The sequence below is a fragment of the Vicia villosa genome, linkage group LG4 (assembly GCF_029867415.1).
Source record: "Vicia villosa cultivar HV-30 ecotype Madison, WI linkage group LG4, Vvil1.0, whole genome shotgun sequence".
Taxonomy (NCBI): Eukaryota; Viridiplantae; Streptophyta; class Magnoliopsida; order Fabales; family Fabaceae; genus Vicia; species Vicia villosa.
Genome location: NC_081183.1, coordinates 181,848,520 through 181,864,940, shown reverse-complemented (window position 1 = coordinate 181,864,940; position 16,421 = coordinate 181,848,520). Strand labels below are relative to the sequence as shown.

Below are 16,421 nucleotides of genomic sequence, written 5' to 3'. Positions count from 1 at the left end.
GATTTGATTTGTTTTCATGGATTTATCTTTTAATTAATTCGAGTGTTTAGTTAATATCCTGGATGAACATCCACCAGGCTTTTACTAGTATTCTCCTTGAGAAAAATACTTGCTAACATGTGACTTTATAAACCAATTATAATTTTTTATTAATCACAACCGATCTAATAAAAAAGAAATTAAGTTTTGAATAAATTTAAAATTTCCTCTCTTACTATTTCTAACACAAAGAGTTTAGGTTCGTTAAGTTCGTATCCGTATCCATGCAAGATTTTCTCTATATTTGTAAGTGTCATAGGAAACTTGAAAGAGTCATAAGAAGACATTTATACATTAGGCTAAGAATGTTTTTTCACACACCAATTTTGTTCTGCCTATTATTAAGGATAGAGTTGGTTAGTTTGTTACTATTTATTATAGCTCTAAAGTAGTCAAATTGTAATCATCTTTCTTATTTGTAATATCTCTACACTGAACAATTATTTTCTTTAATTTTTCATAGATGCCATGTTTCTTAACAACTTTGGCAACATAAAATTTGATATTAGTTACAAACATTCTTTACAATAATAAAAATTTTCTAATTCATGAACTGTGATCGGTAAAATTAAGAATTAGGTGTTTTAGGTATTCTAAATGTGAGTGATAGGAAAATTTGATTAATTTATTAGATTAGTCAAAATGTAATCATCTTTTTGATTTGTAATAACTTTTAGACTGATTTATTTTTTCTCCTTTTTCTATAGATGCCATTTTCCCTCCTTTCCATAGATGTTATGTTTCTTAACAACTTTTTTTTGGCTTTATACCACTGGTTTAGTCCGGTTCGGGGGCGAGTTCTGGCATCAAGTGGTTCCATCCCACTCCCGATCGCAGTTGCGAGGGATCAAACCGTGGTTCTCCCTACCAAGTCGAGCGCCAATCACCACTGGACCAACTAACGATTGGTATGTTTCTTAACAACATAAAATTTGGCAACATAAAATTTGATATTAGTAGTTAGAAACATTCTTTACAATAATATAAATTCTCTAATTCATGAACTGTGATCGGTATTATAAAAAGATAATACATTAATATTCTTTTACTACTTAACCAACAATTATAACATCATTTTATGAATTAGATATTTTAGGTATTTTAATTATATAAAATGCGATTCTAAATGTGTGAGTGATAGGAAAATTTGATTAATTTACTATAGTAGTAAAATTGTAATCATCTTTCTCATTTGTAATATCTTTACACTGATTTATTTTTTCTCCTTACCATAAATGTAATTTTTTCTCATTTCCGTAGATGCCATGTTTCTTAACAACTTTGGCAACATAAAATTTGATTTTAGTAGTTACAAACATTCTTTACAATAATTAGGGGTGTGCATGGTTGGTTATTTTCAAAAACCAAACCATAACCATTTTAAAAGGTTTGGATTTATAACCATAACCACATTTTAATCAAAACTGGTTATAAAACCGGTTATAAATTTGGTTATGATTATATAACCGTTTTTTTTTTTAAATCCAGTTTTGAAAATTATTTTTTCCGAAAATATTTTTTTTCAAAAAAAAATTAATATTTTGAGAATTAAAATATTTGGATTTGGATAATAACCGGATTATAACCGAATCCAAAATAATTTAACCGGTTAATAACCATTTAATTATATCCGGATTATATGAATGGATAACCAAACCATTAATAACTAAACCGGTTAATAACCATTCAATTATATCCGGATATTTAAAAGTGATTTAGGTTGGGTTATGGATTTGGACATCAAAACCGGATATTTTGCACACCCCTAACAATAATATAAATTCTCTAATTCATGAACTGTGATCGGTATTACAAAAAGTTAATACATTGACATCCTTTCACTACTTAACCATCAATTACATCATCATATTAAGAATTAGTTGTTTTAGGTATTTTAATTAAATAAATTGTGATTCTACATATGCGAGTGATAGAAAAGTTTGGTTAATTTATTAGAGTAGTCAAAATGTAATCATCTTTCTCATTTGTAATATCTTTACACTAATTTATTTTTCTCCTTTTCATAGATGTCATTTTTTCTCCTTTCCATAAATGCCATGTTTCTTAAACATAAAAATTGATATTAGTAGTTACAAACATTCTTTACAATAATAAAAATTCTCTAATTCATGAATTGTGATTGGTATTACAAAAAGATAATACATTGACGTCCTTTTACAACTTAATCGTTAATTATAACATCATGAAATTTGAGTAATTTATTAAGAATGAGGTGTTTTAGGTATTTTAATTATATAAAATGTGATTCTAAATGTGTGAGTGATAGGAAAACTTGATTAATTTATTAGAGTAGTCAAAATATAATAATCTTTCTCATTTGTAATATCTTTACATTGATTTATTTTTTCTCCGTTATATAGATGCCATTTTTTCTCCTTTTCATAGATGCCATGTTTCTTAACAACTTCGGCAACATAAAATTTGATATTAGTAGTTACAGACATTCTTTACAATAATATAAATTCTCTAATTCATGAACCGTGATCGGTATTACAAAAAGATAATACATAGACGTCCTATTACTATTTAACCATTAATTATAACATCATATTAAGAATTAGGTGTTTTAGGTATTTTAATTATATAAAATGTGATTCTAAATGTGCGAGTGATAGGAAAATTTGATTAATTTATTAGAGTAGTCAAAATATAATCATCTTTCTCATTTGTAATATCTTTACATTGATTTATTTTTTCTCCTTTATATAGATGCCATTTTTTCTCCTTTTCATAGATGCCATGTTTCTTAACAACTTCGGCAACATAAAATTTGATATTAGTAGTTACAGACATTTTTTACAATAATATAAATTGTCTAATTCATGAACCCTGATCAGTATTACAATAAGATAATACATAGACGTCCTTTTACTACTTAACCATTAATTATAACATCATATTAAGAATTAGGGGTTTTAGGTATTTTAATTATATAAAATGTGATTCTAAATGTGTGAGTGATAGGAAAATTTGATTAATTTATTAGAGTAGTCAAAATGTAATCATCTTTTTCATTTGTAATATCTTTACACTGATTTATTTTTTTTCCTTTTTATAGATACCATTTTTTCTCCTTTCCATAGATGCCATGTTCCTTAACAACTTTGACAACATAAAATTTGATATTAGTAGTTACAGACGTTCTTACAATAATAGAAATTCTCTAATTCATGATCCGTGATCGGTATTATAAAAAGATAATACATTGACATCCTTTCACTACTTAACTATCAATTATAATATCATATTAAGAATCAGGTGTTTTAGGTATTTTAATTATATAAAATATGATTCTACATGTGTGAGTGATAGAAAAATTTGGTTAATTTATTAGAGTAGTCAAAATGTAATCATCTTTCTCATTTGTAATATCTTTACATTAATTTATTTTTTTTCCTTTCAATAGATGCCATTTTTTTTCCTTTCAATAGATGCCATGTTTCTTAACAACTTTGGCAACATAAAATTTGATATTTGTAGTTACAAATATTCTTTACAATAATAAAAATTCTCTAATTCATGAATTGTGATTGGTATTACAAAAAGATAATACATTGACGTCTTTTTACTACTTAATCATTAATTATAACATCATGAAATTTGATTAATTTATTAAGAATTAGGTGTTTTAGGTATTTTAATTATATAAAATGTGATTCTAAATGTGTGAGTGATAGGAAAATTTGATTAATTTATTAGAGTAGTCAAAATGTAATCATCTTTTTCATTTGTAATATCTTTACACTGATTTTTTTTTCTCCCTTTTCATATATGCCATTTTTCTCCTTTTCATAGATGCCATGTTCCTTAACAACTTTGGCAACATAAAATTTGATATTAGTTGTTACAAACATTCTTTACAATAATAGAGATTCTCTAATTCATGAATTGTGATTGGTATTACAAAAAGATAATACATTGACGTCCTTTTACTACTTAATCATCAATTATAACCTCCTAAAATTTGATTAATTTATTATGAATTAGGTGTTTTAGGTATTTTAATTATATAAATTGTGATTCTAAATGTGTCACTGATAGGAAAATTTAATTAATTTATTAGAGTAGTCAAAAATGTAATCATCTTTTTTATTTGTAATATCTTTACACTGATTTATTTTTACCCTTTCAATAGATGCCATTTTTTCTCCTTTCCATAGATGCCATGTTACTTAACAACTTTGACACCATAAAATTTGATATTAGTAGTTACAAACATTCTTTACAATAATAGAAATTCTCTAATTAATGAACTATTACTAAAACATAATACATTGACGTCCTTTTACTACTTAACCATCAATTATAACATCCCGAATTTTGATTAATTTATTATGGATTAAGTGTTTTAGGTGTTTTAATTAAATAAAATGTGATTCTAAATGTGTCCGTGATAAGAAAATTTTATCTAATATCCCTACCATTATTCTTTTATACCATAATTTTCAAAATATTTCAATTCTATCATTTTCACTTATCAAATAATTTTATTATTTACTAATATTTACCATTTCACACCCCTACTAAAATGTACCTGATAATTCGGTTCAAAATTTTTCGGTATGTGATTTTTCTTCAGCAAATTACTTGCAATCAAGTTTTCTGGTATGTTTTTTTTCTTCACCGAATAACTTACAATTAAGTTTTCGAGTATGTAATTTTTATTCACCGAATAACTTGCAATCAAACTTTGATATGTACCTTTTCTTCATTGAATAGACAATGATTTTTCGATGTTGTCTAAACTCATTTCTTTTAATTTTCAGATAACTTTCTTATGAATTATATTTTAGGCAACAATTTTTTTACTTTAGGCCACATTTTTTCATTATTGCTTACATTGCATTTGCGGGTAAAAGAATAATTGAACAAAGTTTAAATAAAGAAGTGCCTGAAAGAGAAACAAACCAACTTCCAAATTTTAAATTAAAAAGTGAGAATGGCTTCTCAATATTATATGAAAAAAGACAAAGTAATATATTATGGGCTAAGCTCTATTTTATTTGTATTTACGTATTAGATCTTATACTTGATAGAAAGATTATTATTATATATCTAGTTGAAAAATGAGATGAAACTTAGTACATTAAAAATGAAACATGACAAAAAAGAAAGTATTCATTCCCTTCTATGTCTTACATCTATAGTCTTTTTCTCTAGTGCATCTCTTTTATATTTAAGAAAAATTTGGAATCTTGGACTACTAATCGGTGAAATACGAAAGAATCTGAAATTTTCTTGAATATAATATTAAAGAAAAATGTTTTTTATAGAAATTTCTAGAGTTTGAGGAATATTCCTCTAGGATGAAATGCTAGGAATATCCGGAAACACATTTACAAAAACTTCGTATCAAAATCTACAAAGAGACTATCCAATTGATCGAGATGAACAAATATAATATGTTTCCTGAATAGAGGGATAAAGTTAGATATTTCCTGTCCTTTTTACCATTTTGCTCCGGAATAAGGGATTTGAAATATACTCCTTGAGATGAGTTTGTTTTGCAGGTGGATGGTGGAGTGTTTCAGGAAGGTTTTGTTGCCTTTGGGTGTGTGTTCAAGAGCAATGCAAAGAAAGTGGTGCTTGCTGTAAGTAGGAAAGAATTCATAACGGTGGATCCCTGTGCTGCTGAACTCCTGGCCATCAGATGGAGTCTTCTTCTTGCGCAAAATTTGAAGTTTGATAAAATCATAATTCAGTCGATTGCATCAACTCCATTCTATCCATTGCCATCCTCGACCACATTGTTGTTAATTGTAGACATATGTTACAGTCTTTTAGTATTACTTATGTTATTTTTTAAGCAAGGATTTCATTGTAGATGCTCATAATGTGTTAGGCCTGTTGGAATTAGACTCTCAAACCTTTGAGTAATTCCTTATCGTTAAAGATGACAATGAAGAAAAATAAGAACAAAAACTAGGATTAGGGTTTGCGGAAATTAAAAGAGAAGAAGAAAGTATTTTCTGCAGAGTTTCTCTCTGCCCACAAACTGTGGAAATTCTGTTATTCACTTGCAACTGCAACTTCTATGAATACAAAATTAATGACTTGATTACAAACTAATGAGGGTTACTCCCTATTTATAGATTTAGGTTAGCTTTCTCCCTAAGCCAAAGCCCAAAACAATAAAAGCCCAAAATACCTATTTTGGAGCTAAATCAAATCTAATCTATTTTAAATCTAAATCAAATCTATCTAGATTTAAAAACAAACTTATGTGTAACAAACTGTTACACACTTCGACACACCTTGTGTTCGAGTAACAGCTTCGACACAAGGAATTACAAATTAACACACCACCTAATTCATTGTGTCTAAGCTATCTACATTCATCATAGCTCTTAGTCTTCTGAATATTTCAACCAGCACTCCCTTTGTCATGATATCTGCAATCTGATTCTCAGTTCTGCAGTGTTCCAAATTCATCTTCCCTTTAGCTACCTGCTCTCGAAGATAATGGAACCTCATTTCGATGTGCTTGCTTCAACCATGTGCTATCGGGTTCTTCGCCAGATTGATAGCTGACATGTTGTCGATCTTCATGGTAATTGCTCCATGATATTTACCTGTTATCTCTTCGACCAAGTTCACCATCCATGTTGCTTGACATGCACAAAGAGAAGCAGCTATGTACTCTTCTTCGCACGATGATAGTGCCACTACTGGTTCCTTTCTCGAACTCCAAGCAACTGGTGCACCACCTAGCATAAACATATATCCTGCTGTGGATTTTTGATCCTCAGCATCACTACACCAACTCGAGTCGGTGTAACCCATTAATTTGCATTCTTTTCCCTTATCAGCTGTAGGAAACAGAATGCCATAGTCGAGAGTTCCTTTCAGATACCTCAGTATCCTCTTCGCCGCTGCTAGGTGCGATACCTTTGGCTTCTGCATGAATCTACTTATCATACCTACACTGTATGCTAAGTCAGGCCTTGTGTGACAAAGGTATCTTAATGACCCAATAAGTCTTCTGTATTGGGTTGGGTCGACGTCCTCTTCATCTGGGTTCTTCGACAGTTGCAATCTTGTTTCAGCAGGTGTCGAAGTCGAATTGCATTCTTCCATCTCAAATCTCTTGAGAATTTCACTTGCATATCTTCTTTGATGCATCATCAAGCCTCTACTATTCTTGTAGAATTCGATGCCAAGGAAGTATGAAATTTCGCCCAAATCCGACATTTCGAATTCCTTGCTGAGATCACCTTTAAAGCCTTCGATTTCTTTCTTGCAGCTACCTGTTATCAACAGGTCATCGACATAGAGACATAGTATAAGCAATTCACTCTTGCTTCTTCTTACATATACCCCATGTTCAGTTGTGCACTTCACAAATTCTTTCTCCCTTAGGAAACTGTCGATCTTCTTATTCCAAGCTCTTGGAGCTTGCTTCAGCCCATACAGGGCTTTATGCAGCCTGTACACTTTTCTATCTTCGCCATGTTTCACAAACCCAACTGGTTGTGCAACATAGACTTCTTTATCTAAGGGTCCATTCAGGAATGCACATTTAACGTCCATCTGACACATGTGCCAATTGATCATGTTCGCCAGACCAACAACCAACCTGATCGTTTCGATCCTGGCAACAGGTGCAAAGACCTCATCGAAGTCAATTCCTTCCTTCTGAAGAAATCCTTTTGCCACAAGCCTTGCCTTGTATCGAGTCACTTCACCTTTGGGATTACACTTCACCTTGTATACTCACTTCACATCAATTGCCTTCTTGCCTTGAGGCAATTCGACAAGTGACCAAGTATTGTTGTCTTCGATGGACTTCAATTCTTCATTCATAGCTTTCACCCACTTTGAATCCTTCAATGCCTCAGTTGCATTGACAGGTTCGACATCTGCGTAGGAAGCGTAATGTACCAGCTCACCTTCATCATTGACTACATCATCTGTTGTAATCACACATTCTAGCAACCTTGCAGGCATGTGTCTTGTTCTCTGAGGTCTGCCTGAGCCTGCATCACCTCTGACTTCTTCTTGTCGAACTTCTTCTCTTTCGACTTTAGTAGCTGGTTCGTCATAAAGAATTCTCACTGAATCCTTCTTGACATTTTCAGTCCAATCCCATTCTTTAAGCTCATCTATGATTACGTCCCTGCTGATCACTACTTGCTTGTTCACTGGGTCGAACAACTTGTATCCTCCAGTCGAATGATATCCTATAAGTATCATTTGACTCGACTTGTCATCAAGTTTTCTTCTCAACTGATCTGGCACATGTCTATGTGCTATAGATCCAAATACCTTCAGATGGCTCAAGCTAGGCTTCACACCAGACCAACATTCTTCTGGAGTAATTCCTTCTAGCTTCTTTGTCGGACATCTGTTTAGAATGTATGTTGCAGTCGACACTGCTTCTCCCCAAAATTCTTTAGGTAAATGCTTGCCTTTTAACATACTTCTTACCATATTCATGATGGTTCGATTCTTCCTTTCCGCAGTTCCATTCTGCTGTGGAGTGTAGGGTGGCACCACCTCATGCACAATCCCTTCTTTCTCACATAACATGTCGAAGTCTTTCGACACATATTCTCCACCACCATCAGTTCTCAAAACCTTGAGCTTTCGACCACTTTGTCTTTCGACCATAGATTTGAACTTGACAAATACCTCGATCACTTCACTTTTCTTTTTGATCAGGTAAGTCCATAGTTTTCAACTGAAATCATCTATGAATGTAACAAAGTATTTGTTACCTCCATTCGAATCCACCTGGATAGGACCACATACATCAGAGTATATGACATCAAGGATTACCTTCGACTTGCTTCCTGCATCCTTGCTGAAGCTATTTTTGTGCTGCTTCGCCTGCACACATTCCTCACATACCTCGTTAGGAATGTCGATTTCTGGCAGTCCTGAAACCATATTCTTTCTTTTCAACTCTCTGATGTCATTGAAGTTGAGATGGCCTAGTCGATAGTGCCATATCCATTCATCTCTGCTAGCTGCAGTTGCAAGGCACTCGTGCTCCATCACATTGAGTTCGATCTTGAAGGTTCTATTCTGTGACATAGGAGCCTTCAAGATTAACCTCCCATTTGCATCGACAACTCTCATCATCTTATCTTCGAACGAAACCTTGTAGTTCTTTTCGACCAACTGCCCAATGCTGAGTAAGTTGCTCTTCATGCCTGGTATGTACAACACATTGGAAATTACTGACCTCTTTCCATCTTTCCTCGTAATCATTACATCACCAATACCTTCAGCTGCTAGAGTATTGTCATTTGCAAATTTCACCATGTTCTTTATTGAGGGTTTTATGTTGACAAACCAATCTTTCCTTCCAGACATATGTGATGAGCATCCTGAATCCAAGTACCATTGGTCCTTGAATTTATCTTCATCTTTTGTTGTGACCATCAGCAACATCTCTTCTTCTTCTTGTTTTGCAAGCTTTGCATCACTTTCTTGACTTTTATTCTTTTCTGGACAAACTGTCGAATAGTGACCATACTTCTGACAGTTGAAACATTGAATGTGACTCTTGTCAGGCTTTCGACCACCACCTCTTCCTCTACCTGCAGCACCACCTCTTTGGTTGCCTTGATATGAGGGTTTTCTCTGATTCGACCAATTTCCTTCTTGCTGATTTCGACCAGTCAAATTGTTGTAGCCACCTCTACCTTTATTTCCAGTCCAGCTTCCTTTGCCTTTCTTTTCGTTTGCTGTCTGAGCCTGCAGAGCCACATCGTTCTTCGACTTGCCTGCAGCTCTTTCAGCCATTCTTTGTTCATGAGATTCAAGCGTCCCTTGAAGCTCTTCTTTTGTCAACTTCGACAAGTCCTTCGACTCTTCTATGGCTACCACGATGTGATCGAACTTAGGAGCCAAAGACCTCAATATCTTCGAAACAACAGCTTTTGTTGTTAACACTTCTCCACATATCTTGATTTGATTCACTAGTTTCATAACTCTAGTGAAGAAATCAGTTATGCTTTCGCTATCTTCCATCTGAAGCAGTTCATACGTTCTCTTGTGAGTTTGTAACCTCACCTCTTTCACCTTTTCTGCACCTCCAACAGACTTTTCAAGAATCTCCCAAGCTTCTTTTGAAGATTCTATATCACTAACCTTTTCAAAATTGTCTGGACTCAGACATTGATGGATTATAAAGAGAGCTTTATAATCTTTCTTCTTCAATTCTTTATGTGCGGCCTTTTCTTCCTCCTTCGCACCTTCTGCAATCGGTTCTATCCCTTCTTTTACAAGATCCCAAAGATCTTGACAACAGAATACAACCTTCATCTGCTTGCACCAATTCTCATAGTTATCTCCTTTCAGAATTGGTAGTGTTGCTGGAAAATGCCCATTCGGATGATTCATTGCCATCGCCATTCTTCTTGCCTTGAATCGATTAACCGGAGCTCTAGATACCAGATGTTGGAATTAGACTCTCAAACCTTTGAGTAATTCCTTATCGTTAAAGATGACAATGAAGAAAAATAAGAACAAAAACTAGGATTAGGGTTTGCGGAAATTAAAAGAGAAGAAGAAAGTATTTTCTGCAGAGTTTCTCTCTGCCCACAAACTGTGGAAATTCTGTTATTCACTTGCAACTGCACTTCTGTGAATACAAGATTAATGACTTGATTACAAACTAATGAGGGTTACTCCCTATTTATAGATTTAGGTTAGCTTTCTCCCTAAGCCAAAGCCCAAAACTATAAAAGCCCAAAATACCTATTTTGGAGCTAAATCAAATCTAATCTATTTTAAATCTAAATCAAATCTATCTAGATTTAAAAACAAACTTATGTGTAACAAACTGTTACACACTTCGACACACCTTGTGTTCGAGTAACAGCTTCGACACAAGGAATTACAAATTAACAAGGCCTAGGAAAACTGTTTGGCTCTAGAACTTGGCTAGAGGATTTCTCTTTTAAGGAATCCAATGCTGTTGTATCTGTTTCTTCTTCGTCTTAATGAAGATTTTCTTTCCCACAAAAAAAGAGAATAGGCCACCGTTTCCCAAAAGAATACTTTTGTTCTCCATTTTTTTTCTTATGACAAGCAATCCAAATAGATCATTAGATAACTGTATGCCAAATCATAATATAACCATCCCTATTTTTCGTCCTATCATCTAAAAAAAGAAAATTCAAAAAGAGACCTAAGTTCATTAGGGAGAACAACCTACTAACTCAACCAATTAAACATCTTATACCATATAGTCGAAGCAACAAAATCCAGTGAGTCGTGACACAAAGTTTTGCAACAGTTGACAAAGCGTTGCAATTCAGAATTAGCAACACTTAAAACCGTCACAACACCCAAAATAAACTTGTGAAACCTATTTTTTTTTGGTGATTTATGTCCTTCAATTTTTTATTTTCCTTATTTTAATTTTTTTATTTAATAATAATAATAATAATAGTAAAGAATAAATATTATTATCATAAATCCATAACATGGTTTATTAAATTTGAAATAATATACAAATTATAACATTAATTTCATATATTTATATTTATGTCTGACTTAAGATTAATTTCCAAAAAGGAAACCTATACTTTTTTGTTAAAAAATAAACAAATTAACCATGTCTTGAAAAGATCAACTTGGTATTTTTAGTATTATTCTAATTTAAAAATAAGATTCATCTAGAAATTTAGAAAGTGAAATATGATTTATCTTTAAAGTCCATGAACAATGAATTTTTTAATTAAAATATATAATGGTGATAACTGTAAATGATATATTTTTAAGAGAAAAAAAAATTTAAATATGGTATATGTATCTCTATTTTAATCCGTTAATAATTTTAGTTCTTAAATTTTTAAATCTATTTTTTGTTTTTTTTTTTGGTTTTTCAATTAAGTTATGCAAAGTCCAAAGACTTTTACTGCATAGGATAAAAGACATGATATAACAATTTGTTATTATGTTATATCATGTCTTAAGCAATAAAATACATTAAACTAATCATGATAAATTAATCACTTACTGTATTATGTCTATTTAGTGCAAATTATTATTTTGAATTTGAACTGAGTTAGAAATGAGCGGGAATTTAAAAATATAATTTAAAATATAAAAAAAATTTAAATATGATATAAATTATTTACAAATAAAAACAAAAAATAATGATTAATTACTAGTTTATTAAAGTTACTATATTTTAAAAATAAATTTATTATTAAATGTTTGTAAAAGCTAAATGTTATTTTTTGTAATGGTAGTTTTTTCATTTATATACAATATATATCATTTCTTTATATGAGATATCTAAGATATAGAATAAAATCACTAACTTATTCATGATTGTTTTTGGAAAAAAATAAAATTTGTTATTTAGTAGTATCAGTGAATTTTTTAAAATGATCTAAACCTCTTTATTTATTAAATTTAAAACTTGTTTTAAATTAATTTTTAAAAATATATACTTTGTTTAAAAATAATTATTTAATTTGAAATATGTAATATAATTGTATGAAGTTTTTCCTTAATTTCAACAAGTAAAATCTTTAATTACTATTTTAACTATTTATTATACTTATAACAATGATTTTACATTTTATGTAAGGTTACCCACATTAAACCGTAACATATAATTACTTTCTTTTATTGACTAATAAAAGTTATTCATTCTTTATTTTAATGAGAATATTCTTCATTAAAATTTCCTTATATACTAAACAACAGTTAAACTATTTTTATCAATGTGTGCAAAAACTGTTGTATATATACATAGGTATTATAGCCATCACAATTATCAGCAAGTGTAAACATAATTAGTTTGTATACATCATGGTTAGTAAAAAGTGTTTAATAGTTATTTCATCGTTGCAAATATTTTTTCAATTTAACTAACATATTCATTTTGCAGGACTTGTTTATAACTAGCCTTTTGATAATTTCTATTGTATTTTGCAACTCATGGATTGCATTTGGTGAAAATACCTTTGATGTACTTAAATATGGTGCCAAAGGAGATGGCAAATCTGATGATACACAAGTATGTGCATGATTTTTTTCTTATAATTTTTATTTCTTCAATACTTAGCTATATAATGTTTTAGTATAATATTTAAATTAATTAATCTTAATACATTATTTTTTTCTAAAGGCCTTTGAGAAAGCATGGAATGATTTATGTGGAACAAATCAAGGAACTCCAACCCTTGTTGTACCTGCTGGACATACATTTCTTGTGCATCAAACAATTTTCCAAGGTCCCTGCAAATCTAAAAATGTTCATATTAAGGTACCCAAAATATATTACTATCTATTAAATAATTGTTTAAATTTAAACAAATTTTTTATAATTTTGATATATTTAATATTGCTAATTAATGCAGATTGATGGAACTATACTAGCACCATTGAGAAGTAACTGGGGTTCATGTTCAAAAAGATGGCTTCATTTTCATACTGTGCTTGGTATGACAGTTGATGGATCTGGAGTGATCAATGGCAGGGGTGAAGATTGGTGGAAAGATGTAATGACATAAACAAACACATTAATTATTTATTGTATTATAAAGTTTTTAAATTTCTGTTTTAATATAATTATTAGATACACTAATAATCTAACATTACATTATTATTTTTTAATTTTCAGTATAATTCAACCAAATTATGCATTGGATCACCTACGGTTAGAAAGTATTTTCTTTTCAAATTTTTTTTAAAAAAATTATGTTATTACTTCTATTTCAAAAGACTAATACTTAACTCATATGAGCAGGCTTTACTATTTGAAAGATGCGATGGACTTCAATTTAACGGGATCACTCAATTAAATGGACCGGGATTTCATCTATATATAGTCCATAGCGAAGATGTAACAATCTCAAATATTAACATAAGTACTCCAGCATATAGTCATAATACTGACGGAATTGATATCTCAAACTCAATTAGGGTTAATGTTCGCGACTCTGCAATACAAAGTGGTAAATATATTATGTATTTAACATTAATTCAAATTGTTACAATGTTTTTTTTTTAAATATTGATTTTAGAATTTCAATCTTTGATTACTCATGAACTTTACTGTATAGGTGATGATTGCATTGCTATCAAAGGGGGTTCACAATTCATCAACGTCACTAAAGTTACATGTGGACCAACTACTCATGGCATTAGGTATGTCAAAATATTCTAAAATGTAAACCAACCAAGTACATAACTATATAATTGATATGCTTAATATAATTTTGATGCAGTATTGGGGCTTTAGGGGATGGTCAAGATGAGGAATTTGCAGAAAGTATAAACGTCAAGAATTGCACATTCAATGGAGCTTCTAGTGCAGTAAGAATCAAGACATGGCCGGTAACGCTACAAACTTTAATGAAAAATAAAAGTTCTCTGTGTTTTTTATTTCAATCTTGATTTTAATCAACGAAAACTCTTCGTGTTTTTTAAGGGTGGAAAAGGATACGTTAAATCCGTTATTTACGATCAGATCATAGTCAATAATGTAGATAATCCTATACAGATTGATCAACATTACATGAGAACTCCAGAAAAGGTTAATATTTTTTCTCACTATTATCATATTGATTTTTTTTTCATTGAATATGGATAATAATAGTTAGATACATATTTTTTGTTGTTGCAGAAAGACTCACTTAAAGTGAGTAATGTAACATTTAGTAATATTCAAGGAACATGCAGTGGTGAAAACCCTATTGTGCTAGATTGTGCCAAGATAGGGTGTGACAATGTTAACTTGAAACAAATCAAAATTACACAAGTTGATCCAAAGAAGCCAAGTAAAACAATATGCAATAATGTTAAAGGGACAATAAATGCTGATGTTTCACCTCCCTTACACTGTGTACAAACGTAAAGCAGATTGTGATTTTCTGTATTTCATTGTATAATAACTTCCCGGAGCAGCTATTGCATATTTCATGTATTTTGAATAATAATAATAAAAAGGTTTAGCAGTTTTTTAGTTTTTACCTTGGATTTAAAACTGTACAACAATTTATCTCAAATTTGGTTTCAAAAAGAAATTCAAATTTAATATTTACTTCATGGTTTCAATAACATAAAAGTTAGCAACCATGTTCATTTTTTTTTCATAAGCAAAAAAGAATTATTGATAAGGGAAGTAGAAGGAGTACTCCAAGTTGAGAATTGTGATATGTATGAAATTGTGATGATTCTATTAATCAGTAGCATACACATATATATATATACAGCTATGAGTGGAGAGCATGATCCTACAATTAAGCTAGTATTGATGGCTATACACACAATATGGAAACATAATATTCTAGCCTATAATTGGAATATAAATGCTATTGACTGTACATTAAACAATAGAGACATGATGCTGATATCAAGGGATCATATTCTAATTCCCCCCTTCAAACTGGTGGTGAGTGGATAACACCAAGTTTGTCTCTGAGCTGGTTGAAACGTGTGTGGCTTAATGGCTTGGCAAGGCAGTCTGCAATTTGATCAGTTGTAGGAACATAGGCCACAACAACTTCATTTTGTAATACTTGATCTCTAATATAATGAATATCAATTTCAATGTGTTTGGAGCGAGCATGGAGGACAGGATTTGAAGCTAGTGCCTTGGCACTCAAGTTATCACACCAGAGTATGGGTTTCCTTGGAAGTGGGAGTTTAAGTTCAGCAAGTAATGAACGTATCCATGATATTTCAGCAGCTAGGTCAGCTAAGGCTCTATATTCTGACTCAGTGCTTGATCTTGATACCACCTTTTGCTTTCTTGATGACCAAGAAACAAGTGTTTCACCAAGGAACACACATTGACCAGCCATGGATTTTCTGTCATCAACACTAGTGGCCCAGTCTGCATCAGAGAAGCCATGAATGTCCAGATCAGTGGATGGCTTGATGTGTAAGCAATGATTTATGGTGCCTTGGAGATACCTAAAGATTCTTTTTATGCCTTGCCAGTGTTCAAGTGTTGGTGAGCTCATGTATTGGCTGAGTTTGTTAATCGAGAATGCTAGATCAGGTCTTGTGTGAGTCAAGTATTGTAAGGCACCTATGGCTTGTCTAAACACAGTTGGGTCAGCTAGTTTCTCTCCCTCAACTGTGAATTGCCTACCTGTTATCATAGGTGTAGGACATGGTGAGGCCTTGTCCATCTTGAATTTACTCAATAAATCACTGATGTACTTAGATTGTTTGAGATACATTCCACTGGTATCTCTTTTCACTTCTATGCCTAGAAAGTAGTGAAGTTGACCCAAGTCTTTGAGAGAGAATACATCATTAAGTTGAGTGATGAAAGCTTGAAGGAACTTGGTGTTGCTTCCTGTGATTATTATGTCATCCACATAGATAAGTAGAAAAGTAATGTGATCTTTACCTTTTAGAAGGAAAAGAGAGGAATCACT

The 16,421-nt window shown here is 31.4% G+C and overlaps 1 protein-coding gene across 1 annotated transcript; it reads left to right on the top strand.

Annotated features, from left to right (window-relative positions):
• Nucleotides 1-7,242: 7,242 nt before the first annotated feature.
• Nucleotides 7,243-14,942, top strand: LOC131598459 (probable polygalacturonase At3g15720; the record flags this gene model as incomplete). The annotated part of the gene is made up of 9 exons (XM_058871056.1): nucleotides 7,243-7,263; nucleotides 12,917-13,045; nucleotides 13,157-13,294; nucleotides 13,389-13,529; nucleotides 13,778-13,985; nucleotides 14,094-14,178; nucleotides 14,259-14,367; nucleotides 14,462-14,566; nucleotides 14,657-14,942. Coding segments are annotated over 9 exons (1,167 nt in total), but the record flags the coding sequence as incomplete, so codon positions are not given.
• Nucleotides 14,943-16,421: the final 1,479 nt, after the last annotated feature.